The sequence below is a fragment of the Episyrphus balteatus genome, chromosome 4, assembly GCF_945859705.1.
Source record: "Episyrphus balteatus chromosome 4, idEpiBalt1.1, whole genome shotgun sequence".
NCBI classification, from domain to species: Eukaryota; Metazoa; Arthropoda; class Insecta; order Diptera; family Syrphidae; genus Episyrphus; species Episyrphus balteatus.
The window spans coordinates 49,474,184-49,497,315 of NC_079137.1; the positions used below are offsets into that span (position 1 = coordinate 49,474,184).

Genomic DNA, 23,132 nt, shown 5'->3' on the forward strand with positions numbered 1-23,132 from the left:
CTAAAAATTCCTTTTATGCAAGAAATCAAATGGCATACTTGGTTTTATGCCATTTAAAAAGGTGTATAATTATATATGAAAAGAGATTATATTTTTTTACTCTACTTATGAATTTTGAGGGGTTGAGTTAAATGTAGGTATGAGAAAGGTAACACAAATTTTGTTAATTTTTTAAACTTGGTGAAAAAGTTTCGTTTCTTCAAATCTACAGAATCCAAAAAATTATTTTGATTGAAAGTGTGTTTTTTTTTCTCAAAATGATGAAATTCGGAATTAAACTACCACAAAAACTGTTAAAAAATGTTAACCCAAAGAAATTAAAAATGTTGTCTTTACCATAAGAATTAAGAATAAAATAAGTAAACATTTTTTTCATGCAAGAGCTTGGAATATGTTTTATATGTTTAATTAAAGTTTAAAGAATTTCTGACTTGAATGTTATTAAAAAAAAAATGTTTAAAAAACAAAGACTATTTTTAAAATAATAAAATAGGAAAAGCTACCCAAAAGGTACAATCATTGGCAACCAGGTACAATTGTTGGCACCCTCAAAATTTAAAGAAATACAAGTGTTTTTCATGATAGTTTTTATCACAACAAAAACATTACTGTTAAAAAAGAGCCAAGTTATCCTATGTTGAAATTATGCTGGCACAAAAAGTACTGAAATGTAAAAGTGTACCAAGTTCTAAAGCTTGGCTTTAAATTTGTATACATAAAATGTTGATTGTTTACTTGGCAATTTTTCAAATAGCTTTAAAAATCGGTAATTTAAAGAAAAATTATCAAGAGAACAATCAACATTTTATTTATACAAATTTAAAGCCAAGCTTTAGAACTTGGTACACTTTTACATTTCAGTACTTTTTGTGCCAGCATAATTTCAACATAGGATAACTTGGCTCTTTTTTAACAGTAATGTTTTTGTTGTGATTTCACTACTTTTTGCAAGGTATGGCTGTAGAATTCAAAATCTCTATATTTGATGAAAATTCAGTGAAAATGGGCTGTTGCCACGCCCCCTGGCTAAAATTCTCAAATTTTAAATTTTTTCCTTTGTATAAATTACCAGCTCTACCATTCTACCAAATTTCAAGATTCTACGATAATCAGAAGTGCTCTATAATATTTGATGAAAATTCAGCGGAAATGGGCGATTGCCACGCCCCCTGGCTGAAATTCTCAAATTTTAAATTTTTTAATTTGTATAAACAACCAGCTCTAACATTCTACCAAATTTCAAGATTCTACGATAATCAGAAGTACTCTATAATATTTGATGAAAATTCAGCGGAAATGGGCGATTGCCACGCCCCCTGGCTGAAATTCTCAAATTTTAAATTTTTTCCTTTGTATAAACTACCAGCTCTACCATTCTACTAAATTTCAAGATTCTACGATAATCAGAAGTGCTCTATAATATTTGATGAAAATTCAGCGGAAATGGGCGATTGCCACGCCCCCTGGCTGAAGTTCTCAAATTTTAAATTTTTTAATTTGTATAAACAACCAGCTCTAACATTCTACCAAATTTCAAGATTCTACGATAATCAGAAGTACTCTATAATATTTGATGAAAATTCAGCGGAAATGGGCGATTGCCACACCCCCTGGCTGAAATTCTCAAATTTTAAATTTTTTCCTTTGTATAAACTACCAGTTCTACCATTCTACTAAATTTCAAGATTCTACGATAATCAGAAGTGCTCTAAAATATTTAATGAAAATTCAGCGGAAATGGGCGGTTGCCACGCCCCCTGGCTGAAATTCCCAAATTTTAAATTTTTTCCTTTGTATGAACTACCAGCTCTACCATTCTACCAAGTTTCAAGATTCTACGACTATCAGAAGTGCTCTATAATATTTGATGAAAATTCAGCGGAAATGGGCGGATGCCACGCCCCCTGAATTGAAAATCTCAAATTTTCGATTTTTTCCTTTGTATACACCACAAGTCCTATCACCGTGCAAAATTTCAAGTTTCTACGATATCGGGAAGTACTCCATAATTTTGATGATCTGTCAGTGAGTCAGTGAGTCAGTGAATCAGTGAGTCAGTGAGTCAGTTACGGTTTTTGCGATTTTTGAAGCCCTATATCTCAGAAACTACTCATCGTAGGAAGCTGAAATTTTGTGAGGTGTTTGGTTTCGACCAGCTCAACAAATGTAGTGAGTTTGAAATTTCTAGCATCTTTGGTGTGGAAGTTAGAGGGGGGTCGAAAATGGCCTGAGTTGTTTCCTGTAAATAAGGGTGTAGTGCCAAAGTTGCTAGAGAACTTGGCTGGGCACTACCGTGCCCCTTGATCAAAGTTTAGTTAAAAACAGTTTAATATAACAAAAAATCTTCATTTAACGCAATTAAAAAAAAAAAAGTAAATAAAATGTACGACTGGGTCGTATGTACTGGCTCTTGCATTTCAAATTACATACCTTTATCTTAGATAATTTTTGGAAGTTAAATCTTTTTTTAAGTTGAAATTTAACTAAAAATTATGTCATTTTCGCAAAAAAGAGAAACGTCATATTTCAGTTGTACAATTTTTTGTAAAAACTAAACACGCTTTTTTGTTAGAAATTTTTTAGAGCATTGCGTACGCCAAATTTAATCAAAATCGTTGGAGCCGTTTTCGAGAAAATTGCAATATCTCGAAAACTTTATATAGGAGATATCCGTTAAGAAGGAGATATTAAAATAATATAAAAACGGTCTTGGAAACACGTACAAATCGTCTGTAACGAGTTTATGGCAAATCTATCAATCCTTTTGAGCTCTTTTTTCCCCATTTTTCAAACATACACTTATAACGGGTACATGGTATACTTATTTGCAGTCTTAAAGGTACAATTATTGGCAGTGCCAAACAATTGATGTCCCAAAGCACGCATTGTTGGCACCCCACTGCCAATAATAAAACCACTGCTTTATATGGGACCAATTACACTGGTTTACAAGGGTTTTGTTGCCGAAACAAAAATATACTTTGCTGAAGGTTTTCGGTGTGCTGAACTCGAATCCGAAGTCAAAAACAACCAATCAGCTCCCGTTTTTGAGATTTTACCGTTAGAAAACGCAAAAAACCGTTTTTTTTAGTTCTTCGGACCTTATTCTTTTGTATAAGGAAAATTGTTTGAGCATATATAGTAACGGTTTCTATAAGAACTGTTTTCCATCTTTCGATACCTGTTTAAATCTTTTCAATATCTTTTGTATTGCCCGAGATTTTTTAAACTGAAGTCAGTGGGTTTGGCTTCATATATCATAAAGAAAATATGACGTTATAAAATTTATAAAAATACCAAACAACTGAGGATATCTCGGGCAGTAAAAAAGATATCGGAAAGATTTAAACAGATTTAAAAAGGTGGTAAATAGTTCTTATAAAAACCGTTACTAAATATCCTCAAACAATTTTCCATATATAAAAGAATAAGGTCCGAAGTGCTGCATTTTCTAACGGTAATATTTCAAAAAAGGGAGCTGATTAATTTTTTTTTGATTTCGGATTCGAATTCAGCACACCAAAAACCATCAGAAAAGTATATATTTGTTTCGGCAACAAAAAAAAAGTTTAATATTGTTAACCAGTGTTATTGACACCCCTTTTTAATTAATTTGAACATATTTTTTATATAAAAAAATAATTAAAAACATTTAATTTATTATATTTTTAAGCTAAAAAAAATAAATCTTCATCCAAAAACTCAAAAAATAATCAAAAACGGACAATTACCAAATTCAGTGTCCTTAGCGGGAAAACTGTATTTTGTGCATTTTTCCATGAACTTAGAACGGCTTTACTTTTTTAATAATTAAAAGGAACTGAGAATGAAATAGAATGCAGAATTGTAGAGAATTAAAACAGTTTATGAAAAAAACATGATTTTTGTTTCTGGACATAGTAGTTTTTGTGAAATGCTTTATTGCATGAAAGATGCCAATAATAATAATTGGTACAAAAATCGGGGGTACCAACCATTGTACCCCTTAAGTTAACTATGTTACTTTTGAGATTGGAAATAAGATTCTAATATAGAATATCATTGTTAAAAAAGATGTTTTTTTTAGTGAAAACAAAATTTGATGGGCCACCCTAATGAAATTAAATAAAAAGGTTGCATTTAGGATAGAAAGTAAAAATAAAGAGTTTTCATAAAAAAAATTTTGGGTGAAAGGGTGTTTTCTTTCGAAGGTACAGTAAAATCTGTAACTGGGCCCAAAAAGCCAATGATTTGTGTATAAAGTCTAAGAACTTAAGTATAAACGTTCAATTTGTCATTGAAATAAAAAATAAAATGAATTGGCAATAACTTTTTTTTTAGACCAATCGTATTGACTTAAATATTATGTCATTAGGTTCAGCATCAAAAAATACCTTAAAAACATGTGTCATATCTTTATATTCAACAAACAATTTTTTTCAAAATTTTTGACCTTTGACCCTCCTTCTTTTCCGCGAAAAAACAACCTTCCACCCAATTTTTTGTATCCTTAGTTCTTATCGCAAAAGAAAACTTTTTGCAAAGTTTCATGAGGGTAACAATTTTTTTTAAATGCCTATTTTATCTGTACTTAGATTAAAACCAAAGAAACTCACCTGGCAGGATTTTCAAAATTAAATGTTGATCGATACAAGGTTTCCAAATTATCCATATCCAATTCAAGTGGTTCGGTTGGATTTGCTTGGGTATATAAATAGAAACGAACCTTATCCGAGTTTGTCGAACCTAAGTGTTCGGGTTCTGTTAGCATAGCTTGCCTAAAAGCTTGTTGTTCCGTCATCTGGCGTATAGTTCCGTCATATTGTGGAATTGACCAAACTTCATCTAAAGACTCATCGGAGTCAATAGGAATCATTGAACCTTTAAAAATAAATTTCTTCAAATTTTCAAAATAATGACACAAATATTATAACTGTAGTTACATCTTTTAATAAGTCCACAGATGATTACAAAAAATATTGGTAATAAGTATTTTTTCATTTTGTTTGTTTAACTGTTGAAAATGTACTGAAATGGGTATTTTAAGTCATCCATTGTTATTTAAATGTTTTGACCAAAATTTATATGTATGCTATTCGTAATATAATAAAGCTTTCCTTGGGAAGGTATTTATATTTACAGCCCCCTCCAAAGGTTCATAAATGCTTTATATTTGGTGGTGCGGACTTTTTGTTCAAGTGTTTTTTTTTATCATTTTACGAGTATTTTGTATTGAATTGCAAAAATATAATTTTATTTTATCATTTTATTGAATGAACGCAAAATATTGTAAAATGCCCCCTTAAAGAGAACGATAACAAAGCTCCCAAGCAGATGTTAATTGCAGTTATAAATATTAGAAAAAATAAAATAAAATAAAATTGAATCTTATTGCACTCTTTTCGGATGGCGCTTGAGAAAAGGTTTACTCGTACACCTTTATCACAAATAAAAAATCTTTTCAGGTTCCATATCTTTTAAAAATTTATCTAGCAGCATGTGTCTGACTTGATTTTTAGTAAAAGAAATACAAGAACCGTTAAGAAAAATGTATATTGTTTTATTCTTTTATAAGCTTTAAGACCCGTTTACACAACCTGTTAAGAACTTGAATATATACACACACAAAAAACACACATACGCCACAGTGACCCTTTAAAATGTAATAAAAGAACTAAACCGCGTCACATGTCAGTTATTTGAAAAGACTGACGCGCGTCACTTTTCATAAAACTGACGCAAGTCACTTTTCAAAAAAATGACGCCCGCATCACTTTCTCATAAAATGACGCCCGCGTCAATTTATCATAAAATGACGCCCGCGTCACTTTATTGTAAAATGACGCCCGCGTCACTTTATTGTAAAATGACGCCCGCGTCACTTTATCATAAAATGACGCCCGCGTCACTTTATCAGTAAATGATGCCCGCGTCACTTTATTGTAAAATGACGCCCGCGTCACTTTATTGTAAAATGACGCCCGAGTCACTTTATAATAAAATGACGCCCGCTTCATTTTTTCATAAAATGACGCCCGCGTCACTTTATTGTAAAATGACGCCCGCGTCACTTTGTCATAAAATGACGCCCATGTCACTTTGTTGTAAATTGACGCCCGCGTCACTTTCTCATAAAATGACTCCCGCGTCACTTTATCATAAAATGACGCCCGCTTCATTTTTTCATAAAATGACTCCCGCGTCACTTTATTGTAAAATGACGCCAGCGTCACTTTATCATAAAATGACGCTAGCGTCACTTTATCATAAAATGACGCCCTCGTCACTTTATCATAAAATGACGCCCGCGTCACTTTCTCATAAAATGACGCCCACGTCACTTTATCACAAAATGACGCCCGCGTCACTTTATCATAAAATGACGCCCTCGTCACTTTATCATAAAATGACGCCCGCGTCACTTTATCATAAAATGACGCCCGCGTCACCTTATTGTTAAATGACGCCCGCATCACTTTATCATAAAAGGACGCCCGCGTCACTTTATCAGTAAATGATGCCCGCGTCACTTTATTGTAAAATGACGCCCGCGTCACTTTATTGTAAAATGACGCCCGAGTCACTTTATAATAAAATGACGCCCGCTTCATTTTTTCATAAAATGACGCCCGCGTCACTTTATTGTAAAATGACGCCCGCGTCACTTTGTCATAAAATGACGCCCATGTCACTTTGTTGTAAATTGACGCCCGCGTCACTTTCTCATAAAATGACTCCCGCGTCACTTTATCATAAAATGACGCCCGCTTCATTTTTTCATAAAATGACTCCCGCGTCACTTTATTGTAAAATGACGCCAGCGTCACTTTATCATAAAATGACGCTAGCGTCACTTTATCATAAAATGACGCCCTCGTCACTTTATCATAAAATGACGCCCGCGTCACTTTCTCATAAAATGACGCCCACGTCACTTTATCACAAAATGACGCCCGCGTCACTTTATCATAAAATGACGCCCTCGTCACTTTATCATAAAATGACGCCCGCGTCACTTTATCATAAAATGACGCCCGCGTCACCTTATTGTTAAATGACGCCCGCATCACTTTATCATAAAAGGACGCCCGCGTCACTTTATTGTAAATTGACGCCCGCGTCACTTTCTCATAAAATGACGCCCGCGTCACTTTCTCATAAAATGACGCCCGCGTCACTTTATCACAAAATGACGCCCGCGTCAATTTATTGTAAAATGACGCCCGCGTCACTTTCTCATAAAATGACGCCCGCGTCACTTTATTGTAAAATGACGCCCGCATCACTTTATCACAAAATGACGCCCGCGTCAATTTATTGTAAAATGACGCCCGCGTCACTTTCTCATAAAATGACGCCTGCGTCACTTTCTCATAAAATGACGCCTGCGTCACTTTATCACAAAATGACGCCCGCGTCAATTTATTGTAAAATGACGCCCGCGTCACTTTCTCATAAAATGACGCCCGCGTCACTTTATTGTTAAATGACGCCCGCATCACTTTATCACAAAATGACGCCCGCGTCAATTTATTGTAAAATGACGCCCGCGTTACTTTCTCATAAAATGACGCCTGCGTCACTTTCTCATAAAATGACGCCTGCGTCACTTTATCATAAAATGACGCCTGCGTCACTTTATCATAAAATGACGCCAACGTCACTTTATCACAAAATGACGCCCGCGTCAATTTATTGTAAAATGACGCCCGCGTCACTTTCTCATAAAATGACGCCTGCGTCACTTTCTCATAAAATGACGCCTGCGTCACTTTATCATTAAATGACGCCCGCGTCAATTTATTGTAAAATGACGCCCGCGTCACTTTCTCATAAAATGACGCCTGCGTCACTTTATCATAAAATGACGCCTGCGTCACTTTATCATAAAATGACGCCAACGTCACTTTATCACAAAATGACGCCCGCGTCAATTTATTGTTAAATGACGCCCGCGTCACTTTCTCATAAAATGACGCCCGCGTCACTTTACTGTTAAATGACGCCCGCGTCACTTTCTCATAAAATGACGCCTGCGTCACTTTCTCATAAAATGACGCCTGCGTCACTTTCTCATAAAATGACGCCTGCGTCACTTTCTCATAAAATGACGCCTGCGTCACTTTATCATAAAATGACGCCTGCGTCACTTTATCATAAAATGACGCCTGCGTCACTTTATCATAAAATGGCGCCCTCGTCACTTTATCATAAAATGACGCCCGCGTCACTTTCTCATAAAATGACGCCCACGTCACTTTATCACAAAATGACGCCCGCGTCACTTTATCATAAAATGACGCCCTCGTCACTTTATCATAAAATGACGCCCGCGTCACTTTATCATAAAATGACGCCCGCGTCACCTTATTGTTAAATGACGCCCGCATCACTTTATCATAAAAGGACGCCCGCGTCACTTTATCAGTAAATGATGCCCGCGTCACTTTATTGTAAAATGACGCCCGCGTCACTTTATTGTAAAATGACGCCCGAGTCACTTTATAATAAAATGACGCCCGCTTCATTTTTTCATAAAATGACGCCCGCGTCACTTTATTGTAAAATGACGCCCGCGTCACTTTGTCATAAAATGACGCCCATGTCACTTTGTTGTAAATTGACGCCCGCGTCACTTTCTCATAAAATGACTCCCGCGTCACTTTATCATAAAATGACGCCCGCTTCATTTTTTCATAAAATGACTCCCGCGTCACTTTATTGTAAAATGACGCCAGCGTCACTTTATCATAAAATGACGCTAGCGTCACTTTATCATAAAATGACGCCCTCGTCACTTTATCATAAAATGACGCCCGCGTCACTTTCTCATAAAATGACGCCAACGTCACTTTCTCATAAAATGACGCCCGCGTCACTTTATTGTTAAATGACGCCCGCATCACTTTATCACAAAATGACGCCCGCGTCAATTTATTGTAAAATGACGCCCGCGTCACTTTCTCATAAAATGACGCCTGCGTCACTTTCTCATAAAATGACGCCTGCGTCACTTTATCATAAAATGACGCCTGCGTCACTTTATCATAAAATGACGCCAACGTCACTTTATCACAAAATGACGCCCGCGTCAATTTATTGTAAAATGACGCCCGCGTCACTTTCTCATAAAATGACGCCTGCGTCACTTTCTCATAAAATGACGCCTGCGTCACTTTATCATAAAATGACGCCCGCGTCAATTTATTGTAAAATGACGCCCGCGTCACTTTCTCATAAAATGACGCCTGCGTCACTTTCTCATAAAATGACGCCTGCGTCACTTTATCATAAAATGACGCCTGCGTCACTTTATCATAAAATGACGCCAACGTCACTTTATAACAAAATGACGCCCGCGTCAATTTATTGTTAAATGACGCCCGCGTCACTTTCTCATAAAATGACGCCCGCGTCACTTTACTGTTAAATGACGCCCGCGTCACTTTCTCATAAAATGACGCCTGCGTCACTTTCTCATAAAATGACGCCTGCGTCACTTTATCATAAAATGACGCCTGCGTCACTTTATCATAAAATGACGCCAACGTCACTTTATCACAAAATGACGCCCGCGTCAATTTATTGTAAAATGACGCCCGCGTCACTTTCTCATAAAATGACGCCTGCGTTACTTTATCATAAAATGACGCCTGCGTCACTTTATCATAAAATGACGCCAACGTCACTTTATCACAAAATGACGCCCGCGTCAATTTATTGTTAAATGACGCCCGCGTCACTTTATTGTTAAATGACGCCCGCGTCACTTTCTCATAAAATGACGCCTGCGTCACTTTATCATAAAATGACGCCTGCGTCACTTTATCATAAAATGACGCCAACGTCACTTTATCACAAAATGACGCCCGCGTCAATTTATTGTTAAATGACGCCCGCGTCACTTTCTCATAAAATGACGCCCGCGTCACTTTATCACAAAATGACGCCCGCGTCAATTTATTGTAAAATGACGCCCGCGTCACTTTCTCATAAAATGACGCCCGCGTCACTTTATTGTTAAATGACGCCCGCATCACTTTATCACAAAATGACGCCCACGTCAATTTATTGTAAAATGACGCTAGCGTCACTTTATCATAAAATGACGCCCTCGTCACTTTATCATAAAATGACGCCCGCGTCACTTTCTCATAAAATGACGCCCACGTCACTTTATCACAAAATGACGCCCGCGTCACTTTATCATAAAATGACGCCCTCGTCACTTTATCATAAAATGACGCCCGCGTCACTTTATCATAAAATGACGCCCGCTTCATTTTTTCATAAAATGACTCCCGCGTCACTTTATTGTAAAATGACGCCAGCGTCACTTTATCATAAAATGACGCTAGCGTCACTTTATCATAAAATGACGCCCTCGTCACTTTATCATAAAATGACGCCCGCGTCACTTTCTCATAAAATGACGCCCACGTCACTTTATCACAAAATGACGCCCGCGTCACTTTATCATAAAATGACGCCCTCGTCACTTTATCATAAAATGACGCCCGCGTCACTTTATCATAAAATGACGCCCGCGTCACCTTATTGTTAAATGACGCCCGCATCACTTTATCATAAAAGGACGCCCGCGTCACTTTATCAGTAAATGATGCCCGCGTCACTTTATTGGAAAATGACGCCCGCGTCACTTTATTGTAAAATGACGCCCGAGTCACTTTATAATAAAATGACGCCCGCTTCATTTTTTCATAAAATGACGCCCGCGTCACTTTATTGTAAAATGACGCCCGCGTCACTTTGTCATAAAATGACGCCCATGTCACTTTGTTGTAAATTGACGCCCGCGTCACTTTCTCATAAAATGACTCCCGCGTCACTTTATCATAAAATGACGCCCGCTTCATTTTTTCATAAAATGACTCCCGCGTCACTTTATTGTAAAATGACGCCAGCGTCACTTTATCATAAAATGACGCTAGCGTCACTTTATCATAAAATGACGCCCTCGTCACTTTATCATAAAATGACGCCCGCGTCACTTTCTCATAAAATGACGCCCACGTCACTTTATCACAAAATGACGCCCGCGTCACTTTATCATAAAATGACGCCCTCGTCACTTTATCATAAAATGACGCCCGCGTCACTTTATCATAAAATGACGCCCGCGTCACCTTATTGTTAAATGACGCCCGCATCACTTTATCATAAAAGGACGCCCGCGTCACTTTATTGTAAATTGACGCCCGCGTCACTTTCTCATAAAATGACGCCCGCGTCACTTTCTCATAAAATGACGCCCGCGTCACTTTATCACAAAATGACGCCCGCGTCAATTTATTGTAAAATGACGCCCGCGTCACTTTCTCATAAAATGACGCCCGCGTCACTTTATTGTAAAATGACGCCCGCATCACTTTATCACAAAATGACGCCCGCGTCAATTTATTGTAAAATGACGCCCGCGTCACTTTCTCATAAAATGACGCCCGCGTCACTTTATTGTTAAATGACGCCCGCATCACTTTATCACAAAATGACGCCCGCGTCAATTTATTGTAAAATGACGCCCGCGTTACTTTCTCATAAAATGACGCCTGCGTCACTTTCTCATAAAATGACGCCTGCGTCACTTTATCATAAAATGACGCCTGCGTCACTTTATCATAAAATGACGCCCTCGTCACTTTATCATAAAATGACGCCCGCGTCACTTTCTCATAAAATGACGCCCACGTCACTTTATCACAAAATGACGCCCGCGTCACTTTATCATAAAATGACGCCCTCGTCACTTTATCATAAAATGACGCCCGCGTCACTTTATCATAAAATGACGCCCGCGTCACCTTATTGTTAAATGACGCCCGCATCACTTTATCATAAAAGGACGCCCGCGTCACTTTATTGTAAATTGACGCCCGCGTCACTTTCTCATAAAATGACGCCCGCGTCACTTTCTCATAAAATGACGCCCGCGTCACTTTATCACAAAATGACGCCCGCGTCACTTTATTGTAAATTGACGCCCGCGTCACTTTCTCATAAAATGACGCCCGCGTCACTTTCTCATAAAATGACGCCTGCGTCACTTTATCACAAAATGACGCCCGCGTCAATTTATTGTAAAATGACGCCCGCGTCACTTTCTCATAAAATGACGCCCGCGTCACTTTATTGTTAAATGACGCCCGCATCACTTTATCACAAAATGACGCCCGCGTCAATTTATTGTAAAATGACGCCCGCGTTACTTTCTCATAAAATGACGCCTGCGTCACTTTCTCATAAAATGACGCCTGCGTCACTTTATCATAAAATGACGCCTGCGTCACTTTATCATAAAATGACGCCTGCGTCACTTTATCATAAAATGACGCCAACGTCACTTTATCACAAAATGACGCCCGCGTCAATTTATTGTAAAATGACGCCCGCGTCACTTTCTCATAAAATGACGCCTGCGTCACTTTCTCATAAAATGACGCCTGCGTCACTTTATCATTAAATGACGCCCGCGTCAATTTATTGTAAAATGACGCCCGCGTCACTTTCTCATAAAATGACGCCTGCGTCACTTTATCATAAAATGACGCCTGCGTCACTTTATCATAAAATGACGCCAACGTCACTTTATCACAAAATGACGCCCGCGTCAATTTATTGTTAAATGACGGCCGCGTCACTTTCTCATAAAATGACGCCCGCGTCACTTTACTGTTAAATGACGCCCGCGTCACTTTCTCATAAAATGACGCCTGCGTCACTTTCTCATAAAATGACGCCTGCGTCACTTTCTCATAAAATGACGCCTGCGTCACTTTCTCATAAAATGACGCCTGCGTCACTTTATCATAAAATGACGCCTGCGTCACTTTATCATAAAATGACGCCTGCGTCACTTTATCATAAAATGACGCCCTCGTCACTTTATCATAAAATGACGCCCGCGTCACTTTCTCATAAAATGACGCCCACGTCACTTTATCACAAAATGACGCCCGCGTCACTTTATCATAAAATGACGCCCTCGTCACTTTATCATAAAATGACGCCCGCGTCACTTTATCATAAAATGACGCCCGCGTCACCTTATTGTTAAATGACGCCCGCATCACTTTATCATAAAAGGACGCCCGCGTCACTTTATCAGTAAATGATGCCCGCGTCACTTTATTGTAAAATGACGCCCGCGTCACTTTATTGTAAAATGACGCCCGAGTCACTTTATAATAAAATGACGCCCGCTTCATTTTTTCATAAAATGACGCCCGCGTCACTTTATTGTAAAATGACGCCCGCGTCACTTTGTCATAAAATGACGCCCATGTCACTTTGTTGTAAATTGACGCCCGCGTCACTTTCTCATAAAATGACTCCCGCGTCACTTTATCATAAAATGACGCCCGCTTCATTTTTTCATAAAATGACTCCCGCGTCACTTTATTGTAAAATGACGCCAGCGTCACTTTATCATAAAATGACGCTAGCGTCACTTTATCATAAAATGACGCCCTCGTCACTTTATCATAAAATGACGCCCGCGTCACTTTCTCATAAAATGACGCCCACGTCACTTTATCACAAAATGACGCCCGCGTCACTTTATCATAAAATGACGCCCTCGTCACTTTATCATAAAATGACGCCCGCGTCACTTTATCATAAAATGACGCCCGCGTCACCTTATTGTTAAATGACGCCCGCATCACTTTATCATAAAAGGACGCCCGCGTCACTTTATTGTAAATTGACGCCCGCGTCACTTTCTCATAAAATGACGCCCGCGTCACTTTATCACAAAATGACGCCCGCGTCAATTTATTGTAAAATGACGCCCGCGTCACTTTCTCATAAAATGACGCCCGCGTCACTTTATTGTAAAATGACGCCCGCATCACTTTATCACAAAATGACGCCTGCGTCAATTTATTGTAAAATGACGCCCGCGTCACTTTCTCATAAAATGACGCCTGCGTCACTTTCTCATAAAATGACGCCTGCGTCACTTTATCACAAAATGACGCCCGCGTCAATTTATTGTAAAATGACGCCCGCGTCACTTTCTCATAAAATGACGCCCGCGTCACTTTATTGTTAAATGACGCCCGCATCACTTTATCACAAAATGACGCCCGCGTCAATTTATTGTAAAATGACGCCCGCGTCACTTTCTCATAAAATGACGCCTGCGTCACTTTCTCATAAAATGACGCCTGCGTCACTTTATCATAAAATGACGCCTGCGTCACTTTATCATAAAATGACGCCAACGTCACTTTATCACAAAATGACGCCCGCGTCAATTTATTGTAAAATGACGCCCGCGTCACTTTCTCATAAAATGACGCCTGCGTCACTTTCTCATAAAATGACGCCTGCGTCACTTTATCATAAAATGACGCCCGCGTCAATTTATTGTAAAATGACGCCCGCGTCACTTTCTCATAAAATGACGCCTGCGTCACTTTCTCATAAAATGACGCCTGCGTCACTTTATCATAAAATGACGCCTGCGTCACTTTATCATAAAATGACGCCAACGTCACTTTATCACAAAATGACGCCCGCGTCAATTTATTGTTAAATGACGCCCGCGTCACTTTCTCATAAAATGACGCCCGCGTCACTTTACTGTTAAATGACGCCCGCGTCACTTTCTCATAAAATGACGCCTGCGTCACTTTCTCATAAAATGACGCCTGCGTCACTTTATCATAAAATGACGCCAACGTCACTTTATCACAAAATGACGCCCGCGTCAATTTATTGTAAAATGACGCCCGCGTCACTTTCTCATAAAATGACGCCTGCGTTACTTTATCATAAAATGACGCCTGCGTCACTTTATCATAAAATGACGCCAACGTCACTTTATCACAAAATGACGCCCGCGTCAATTTATTGTTAAATGACGCCCGCGTCACTTTCTCATAAAATGACGCCTGCGTCACTTTATCATAAAATGACGCCTGCGTCACTTTATCATAAAATGACGCCAACGTCACTTCATCACAAAATGACGCCCGCGTCAATTTATTGTTAAATGACGCCCGCGTCACTTTCTCATAAAATGACGCCCGCGTCACTTTATCACAAAATGACGCCCGCGTCAATTTATTGTAAAATGACGCCCGCGTCACTTTCTCATAAAATGACGCCCGCGTCACTTTATTGTTAAATGACGCCCGCATCACTTTATCACAAAATGACGCCCACGTCAATTTATTGTAAAATGACGCCCGCGTCACTTTCTCATAAAATGACGCCCGCGTCATTTTCTCATAAAATGACGCCTGCGTCACTTTATCATAAAATGACGCCTGCGTCACTTTATCATAAAATGACGCCCGCGTCACTTTATCACAAAATGACGCCCGCGTCAATTTATTGTAAAATGACGCCCGCGTCACTTTCTCATAAAATGACGCCCGCGTCACTTTATTGTTAAATGACGCCCGCATCACTTTATCATAAAATGACGCCCGCGTCACTTTCTCATAAAATGACGCCCGCGTCACTTTCTCATAAAATGACGCCCGTGTCACTTTTTCATAAAATGACGCCCGCTTCATTTTTTCATAAAATGACTCCCGCGTCACTTTATCATAAAATGACGCCCGCGTCACTTTGTTGTTAATTGACGCCCGCGTCACTTTCTCATAAAATGACTCCCGCGTCACTTTATCATAAAATGACGCCCGCTTCATTTTTTCATAAAATGACTCCCGCGTCACTTTATTGTAAAATGACGCCTGCGTCACTTTATCATAAAATGACGCCTGCGTCACTTTATCATAAAATGACGCCAACGTCACTTTATCACAAAATGACGCCCGCGTCAATTTATTGTTAAATGACGCCCGCGTCACTTTCTCATAAAATGACGCCCGCGTCACTTTATTGTTAAATGACGCCCGCGTCACTTTATTGTAAATTGACGCCCGCGTCACTTTCTCATAAAATGACGCCCGCGTCACTTTATCACAAAATGACGCCCGCGTCAATTTATTGTAAAATGACGCCCGCGTCACTTTCTCATAAAATGACGCCCGCGTCACTTTATTGTTAAATGACGCCCGCATCACTTTATCACAAAATGACGCCCACGTCAATTTATTGTAAAATGACGCCCGCGTCACTTTCTCATAAAATGACGCCCGCGTCATTTTCTCATAAAATGACGCCTGCGTCACTTTATCATAAAATGACGCCTGCGTCACTTTATCATAAAATGACGCCCGCGTCACTTTATCACAAAATGACGCCCGCGTCAATTTATTGTAAAATGACGCCCGCGTCACTTTCTCATAAAATGACGCCCGCGTCACTTTATTGTTAAATGACGCCCGCATCACTTTATCATAAAATGACGCCCGCGTCACTTGCTCATAAAATGATAAAGTGAGGCGGGCGTCATTTTATGAAAAAGTGACACGGGCGTCATTTTATGAGAAAGTGACGCGGGCGTCATTTTATGATAAAGTGATGCGGGCGTCATTTAACAATAAAGTGACGCGGGCGTCATTTTATGATAAAGTGATGCGGGCTTCATTTAACAATAAAGTGACGCGGGCGTCATTTTATGAGAAAGTGACGCGGGCGTCATTTTACAATAAATTTACGCGGGCGTCATTTTGTGATAAAGTGACGCGGGCGTCATTTTATGATAAAGTGACGCGGGCGTCATTTTACAATAAAGTGACGCGGGAGTCATTTTATGAAAAAATGAAGCTGGCGTCATTTTATGATAAAGTGAGGCGGGAGTCATTTTACAATAAATTGACGCGGGCGTCATTTTGTGATAAAGTGATGCGGGCGTCATTTAACAATAAAGTGACGCGGGCGTCATTTTATGAGAAAGTGACGCGGGCGTCATTTTACAATAAATTGACGCGGGCGTCATTTTGTGATAAAGTGAGGCGGGCGTCATTTTATGATAAAGTGACGCGGGCGTCATTTTATGAGAAAGTGACGCGGGCGTCATTTTACAATAAATTGACGCAGGCGTCATTTTACAATAAATTGACGCAGGCGTCATTTTACAATAAATTGACGCGGGCGTCATTTTATGATAAAGTGACGCTAGCGTAATTTTATGATAAAGTGACGCTGGCGTCATTTTACAATAAAGTGACGCGGGAGTCATTTTATGAAAAAATGAAGCGGGCGTCATTTTATGATAAAGTGACGCGGGAGTCATTTTATGAGAAAGTGACGCGGGCGTCAATTTACAACAAAGTGACATGGGCGTCATTTTATGACAAAGTGACGCGGGCGTCATTTTACAATAAAGTGACGCGGGCGTCATTTTATGAAAAAATGAAGCGGGCGTCATTTTATTATAAAGTGACTCGGGCGTCATTTTACAATAAAGTGACGCGGGCGTCATTTTACAATAAAGTGACGCGGGCATCATTTACTGATAAAGTGACGCGGGCGTCATTTTATGATAAAGTGACGCGGGCGTCATTTTACAATAAAGTGACGCGGGCGTCATTTTACAATAAAGTGACGCGGGCGTCATTTTATGATAAATTGACGCGGGCGTCATTTTATGAGAAAGTGATGCGGGCGTCATTTTTTTGAAAAGTGACTTGCGTCAGTTTTATGAAAAGTGACGCGCGTCAGTCTTTTCAAATAACTGACATGTGACGCGGTTTAGTTCTTTTATTACATTTTAAAGGGTCACTGTGGCGTATGTGTGTTTTTTGTGTGTGTATATATTCAAGTTCTTAACAGGTTGTGTAAACGGGTCTTAAAGCTTATAAAAGAATAAAACAATATACATTTTTCTTAACGGTTCTTGTATTTCTTTTACTAAAAATCAAGTCAGACACATGCTGCTAGATAAATTTTTAAAAGATATGGAACCTGAAAAGATTTTTTATTTGTGATAAAGGTGTACGAGTAAACCTTTTCTCAAGCGCCATCCGAAAAGAGTGCAATAAGATTCAATTTTATTTTATTTTATTTTTTCTAACATTTATAACTGCAATTAACATCTGCTTGGGAGCTTTGTTATCGTTCTCTTTAAGGGGGCATTTTACAATATTTTGCGTTCATTCAATAAAATGATAAAATAAAATTATATTTTTGCAATTCAATACAAAATACTCGTAAAATGATAAAAAAAAAACACTTGAACAAAAAGTCCGCACCACCAAATATAAAGCATTTATGAACCTTTGGAGGGGGCTGTAAATATAAATACCTTCCCAAGGAAAGCTTTATTATATTACGAATAGCATACATATAAATTTTGGTCAAAACATTTAAATAACAATGGATGACTTAAAATACCCATTTCAGTACATTTTCAACAGTTAAACAAACAAAATGAAAAAATACTTATTACCAATATTTTTTGTAATCATCTGTGGACTTATTAAAAGATGTAACTACAGTTATAATATTTGTGTCATTATTTTGAAAATTTGAAGAAATTTATTTTTAAAGGTTCAATGATTCCTATTGACTCCGATGAGTCTTTAGATGAAGTTTGGTCAATTCCACAATATGACGGAACTATACGCCAGATGACGGAACAACAAGCTTTTAGGCAAGCTATGCTAACAGAACCCGAACACTTAGGTTCGACAAACTCGGATAAGGTTCGTTTCTATTTATATACCCAAGCAAATCCAACCGAACCACTTGAATTGGATATGGATAATTTGGAAACCTTGTATCGATCAACATTTAATTTTGAAAATCCTGCCAGGTGAGTTTCTTTGGTTTTAATCTAAGTACAGATAAAATAGGCATTTAAAAAAAATTGTTACCCTCATGAAACTTTGCAAAAAGTTTTCTTTTGCGATAAGAACTAAGGATACAAAAAATTGGGTGGAAGGTTGTTTTTTCGCGGAAAAGAAGGAGGGTCAAAGGTCAAAAATTTTGAAAAAAATTGTTTGTTGAATATAAAGATATGACACATGTTTTTAAGGTATTTTTTGATGCTGAACCTAATGACATAATATTTAAGTCAATACGATTGGTCTAAAAAAAAAGTTATTGCCAATTCATTTTATTTTTTATTTCAATGACAAATTGAACGTTTATACTTAAGTTCTTAGACTTTATACACAAATCATTGGCTTTTTGGGCCCAGTTACAGATTTTACTGTACCTTCGAAAGAAAACACCCTTTCACCCAAAATTTTTTTATGAAAACTCTTTATTTTTACTTTCTATCCTAAATGCAACCTTTTTATTTAATTTCATTAGGGTGGCCCATCAAATTTTGTTTTCACTAAAAAAAACATCTTTTTTAACAATGATATTCTATATTAGAATCTTATTTCCAATCTCAAAAGTAACATAGTTAACTTAAGGGGTACAATGGTTGGTACCCCCGATTTTTGTACCAATTATTATTATTGGCATCTTTCATGCAATAAAGCAATTCACAAAAACTACTATGTCCAGAAACAAAAATCATGTTTTTTTCATAAACTGTTTTAATTCTCTACAATTCTGCATTCTATTTCATTCTCAGTTCCTTTTAATTATTAAAAAAGTAAAGCCGTTCTAAGTTCATGGAAAAATGCTTAAAATACAGTTTTCCCGCTAAGGACACTGAATTTGGTAATTGTCCGTTTTTGATTATTTTTTGAGTTTTTGGATGAAGATTTATTTTTTTAGCTTAAAAATATAATAAATTAAATGTTTTTAATTATTTTTTTATATAAAAAATATGTTCAAATTAATTAAAAAGGGGTGTCAATAACACTGGTTAACAATATTAAACTTTTTTTTTGTTGCCGAAACAAATATATACTTTTCTGAAGGTTTTCGGTGTGCTGAATTCGAATCCGAAATCAAAAAAAATTAATCAGCTCCCTTTTTTGAAATGTTACCGTTAGAAAATGCAGCACTTCGGACCTTATTCTTTTATATATGAAAAATTGTTTGAGGATATTTAGTAACGGTTTTTATAAGAACTATTTACCACCTTTTTAAATCTGTTTAAATCTTTCCGATATCTTTTTTACTGCCCGAGATATCCTCAGTTGTTTGGTATTTTTATAAATTTTATAACGTCATATTTTCTTTATGATATATGAAGTCAAACCCACTGACTTCAGTTTAAAAAATCTCGGGCAATACAAAAGATATTGAAAAGATTTAAACAGGTATCGAAAGATGGAAAACAGTTCTTATAGAAACCGTTACTGTATATGCTCAAACAATTTTCCTTATACAAAAGAATAAGGTCCGAAGAACTAAAAAAAACGGTTTTTTGCGTTTTCTAACGGTAAAATCTCAAAAACGGGAGCTGATTGGTTGTTTTTGACTTCGGATTCGAGTTCAGCACACCGAAAACCTTCAGCAAAGTATATTTTTGTTTCGGCAACAAAACCCTTGTAAACCAGTGTAATTGGTCCCATATAAAGCAGTGGTTTTATTATTGGCAGTGGGGTGCCAACAATGCGTGCTTTGGGACATCAATTGTTTGGCACTGCCAATAATTGTACCTTTAAGACTGCAAATAAGTATACCATGTACCCGTTATAAGTTTATGTTTGAAAAATGGGGAAAAAAGAGCTCAAAAGGATTGATAGATTTGCCATAAACTCGTTACAGACGATTTGTACGTGTTTCCAAGACCGTTTTTATATTATTTTAATATCTCCTTCTTAACGGATATCTCCTATATAAAGTTTTCGAGATATTGCAATTTTCTCGAAAACGGCTCCAACGATTTTGATTAAATTTGGCGTACGCAATGCTCTAAAAAATTTCTAACAAAAAAGCGTGTTTAGTTTTTACAAAAAATTGTACAACTGAAATATGACGTTTCTCTTTCTTGCGAAAATGACATAATTTTTAGTTAAATTTCAACTTAAAAAAAGATTTAACTTCCAAAAATTATCTAAGATAAAGGTATGTAATTTGAAATGCAAGAGCCAGTACATACGACCCAGTCGTACATTTTATTTACTTTTTTTTTTTTAATTGCGTTAAATGAAGATTTTTTGTTATATTAAACTGTTTTTAACTAAACTTTGATAAAAACTATCATGAAAAACACTTGTATTTCTTTAAATTTTGAGGGTGCCAATAATTGTACCCTCGGGTGCCAACAATTGTACCTGGTTGCCAATGATTGTACCTTTTGGGTAGCTTTTCCTATTTTATTATTTTAAAAATAGTCTTTGTTTTTTAAACATTTTTTTCTAATAACATTCAAGTCAGAAATTCTTTAAACTTTAATTAACCATATAAAACATATTCCAAGCTCTTGCATGAAAAAAATGTTTACTTATTTTATTCTTAATTCTTATGGTAAAGACAACATTTTTAATTTCTTTGGGTTAACATTTTTTAACAGTTTTTGTGGTAGTTTAATTCCGAATTTCATCATTTTGAGAAAAAAAAACACACTTTCAATCAAAATAATTTTTTGGATTCTGTAGATTCGAAGAAACGAAACTTTTTCACCAAGTTTAAAAAATTAACAAAATTTGTGTTACCTTTCTCATACCTACATTTAACTCAACCCCTCAAAATTCATAAGTAGTGTAAAAAAATATAATCTCTTTTCATATATAATTATACACCTTTTTAAATGGCATAAAACCAAGTATGCCATTTGATTTCTTGCATAAAAGGAATTTTTAGAAAAAAAAATTCGAAAATCGTATAAAATATTTTTTTTTTTATATATAAAAATTTTCTAACAGTTGTCAAAAAAAAATAATTTGTATGCCGTTTTAAAGAAAATATTATTCAACACATAAAAACGAAATTTCGATAAAAGTCATAAACCCGTTTTCAAAAAATTGATTTTTCCAAAAAAAAATTTTGAAATATTTTTTAAAAATCAAAAAATGTGTTTTTTGAAAAACTTTAAACATTTTTATATATGTAGGTAATGATCGTTTTAAAGTTTCTGTATAAAAATTTTGGTCGAAATCTGATTTGTCGTTTACGAGAAATTCATAAATCAAAAAAACCGTTCTATGGCAGGTAACGGTACAAAAAATATTATTTTATTTCCAAAGGAAGCTTTTATGTGTTGAATTACACACAAAAATTTTAATCAACATCGTTAGAGACGTTTTTGGAAAAAATTAACTTTTGCATGTCCGTCATATGACAGGTACCGTTAGTTTTGGTTCTAAGAAAAATTTCAATTTGTCCTCTAGAGAATCACCCAAAACTGTTAACCACCAAATTTGAAGAAAATCGCTCCATTAATTTGGACTGTAGCTCGAGGTACACACAGACAGACGGACAGATCTGCTGAACCCACTTCTTTGGCAATCTCCATCATCGTAATGTCATGTAAAGTTGGTATCTCGAGTTCGATTTTTTTCCCGATATTTTCGATATATGTACATAGTACCTATGTATATCGCAAGTAAAAAGTTGAGATATCAATCAGACATGACATTAAGATGATAGAGAATGCCAAAAAAGCGGGTCTCACAACTCACAAGTCCGCCTGTCTGTCTATCTGCATACGAAGCTACTGCCTAAACGAATAGACCGATTAACAACAAACTTGGTATGTAGCGGTTTTTTGCCGACTCCCCAGAGGGTTTATTGGAATTCATTTTTTTTGGAGCAAAAATAAAGGTACCTGTCATATACCGATTTTAGTAAAGTTAAATTTGCTCAAAAACGACTTCAGAATTCATTATGATAATTTTAAGACAAGTTTATCTTTAAAAGAAAAAAAAAATTTTAAGAAAAATTATAATTAACGGTACCAAAAACGGTTTTTTTTTTTAATCCGATTTTCTCGGACACTATTAGTTTCAACGAAAATTTTTGTACAGAAACATTTATATAGTCTTAATATAAGTCAAAAGTAAAATTTTGCAAAAAAAAATTATTTTTGGATTTAAAAAAAAAATTTTAGGTTTTGTTTATCGAAAAATAGAATTTTCGAAAACGTGACATTAAAATTTTTTGAAATTTTGGTCTAAGCTTTAAGGTGTTGTTGGTTAATAATTTTATTCTAAAACTTTTTTTTTTTTTAAAATGTTTATAAAAAATTAATTAAAAAAAAACAATTTTTAAATTTTTTTTCTAAAAATGCATCTTAAATACTTATTTTGAAGTTCAACTCGATTTAACATGTTGTTCTTTTTATTTGAAAACCGAATTTTTAATTTTTTTTAATGCGTTTACCAAATTTCTATATAAAACGTTTTAAAAATTGTATTATC

General features: G+C 36.6%; 2 protein-coding genes across 3 annotated transcripts in view; one reads left to right on the forward strand and one right to left on the reverse strand.

The window, feature by feature from the left end:
- The window catches only part of LOC129919490 (beta-3 adrenergic receptor), a 67,111-nt gene extending 61,964 nt beyond the window's left edge, over window positions 1-5,147 (reverse strand). Inside the window, exons 1-2 of one of the 2 annotated variants that reach the window (XM_056000377.1) lie at window positions 4,923-5,147; window positions 4,596-4,860 (exon numbers count right to left, since the gene is read on the reverse strand). In XM_056000377.1, coding sequence (XP_055856352.1) covers window positions 4,596-4,860; window positions 4,923-4,980 — 323 coding nt within the window. In that variant the 5' untranslated portion in view covers window positions 4,981-5,147. The remainder of the gene's footprint in view (window positions 1-4,595; window positions 4,861-4,922) is intronic. The other variant, XM_056000378.1, reaches the window with a different exon arrangement.
- A 12,687-nt stretch (window positions 5,148-17,834) lies between these two features.
- On the forward strand, window positions 17,835-19,089 carry LOC129919494 (uncharacterized). The gene is made up of 2 exons (XM_056000389.1): window positions 17,835-18,349; window positions 18,412-19,089. The coding sequence occupies exons 1-2, from the start codon at window positions 18,292-18,294 to the stop codon at window positions 18,678-18,680; spliced, it is 327 nt and encodes a 108-aa protein (XP_055856364.1). The 5' UTR covers window positions 17,835-18,291; the 3' UTR covers window positions 18,681-19,089.
- Window positions 19,090-23,132: the final 4,043 nt, after the last annotated feature.

What these genes read in the sequence shown, in the direction of transcription:
- LOC129919494 (XM_056000389.1), top strand. Translation starts at nt 18,292, where the DNA reads ATGAAAAAATACTTATTACCAATATTTTTTGTAATCATCTGTGGACTT. An exon ending in CTGTGGACTTATTAAAAGAT is followed by an intron (nt 18,350 to 18,411) that starts GTAACTACAGTT and finishes TTATTTTTAAAG; the next exon opens with GTTCAATGATTCCTATTGAC.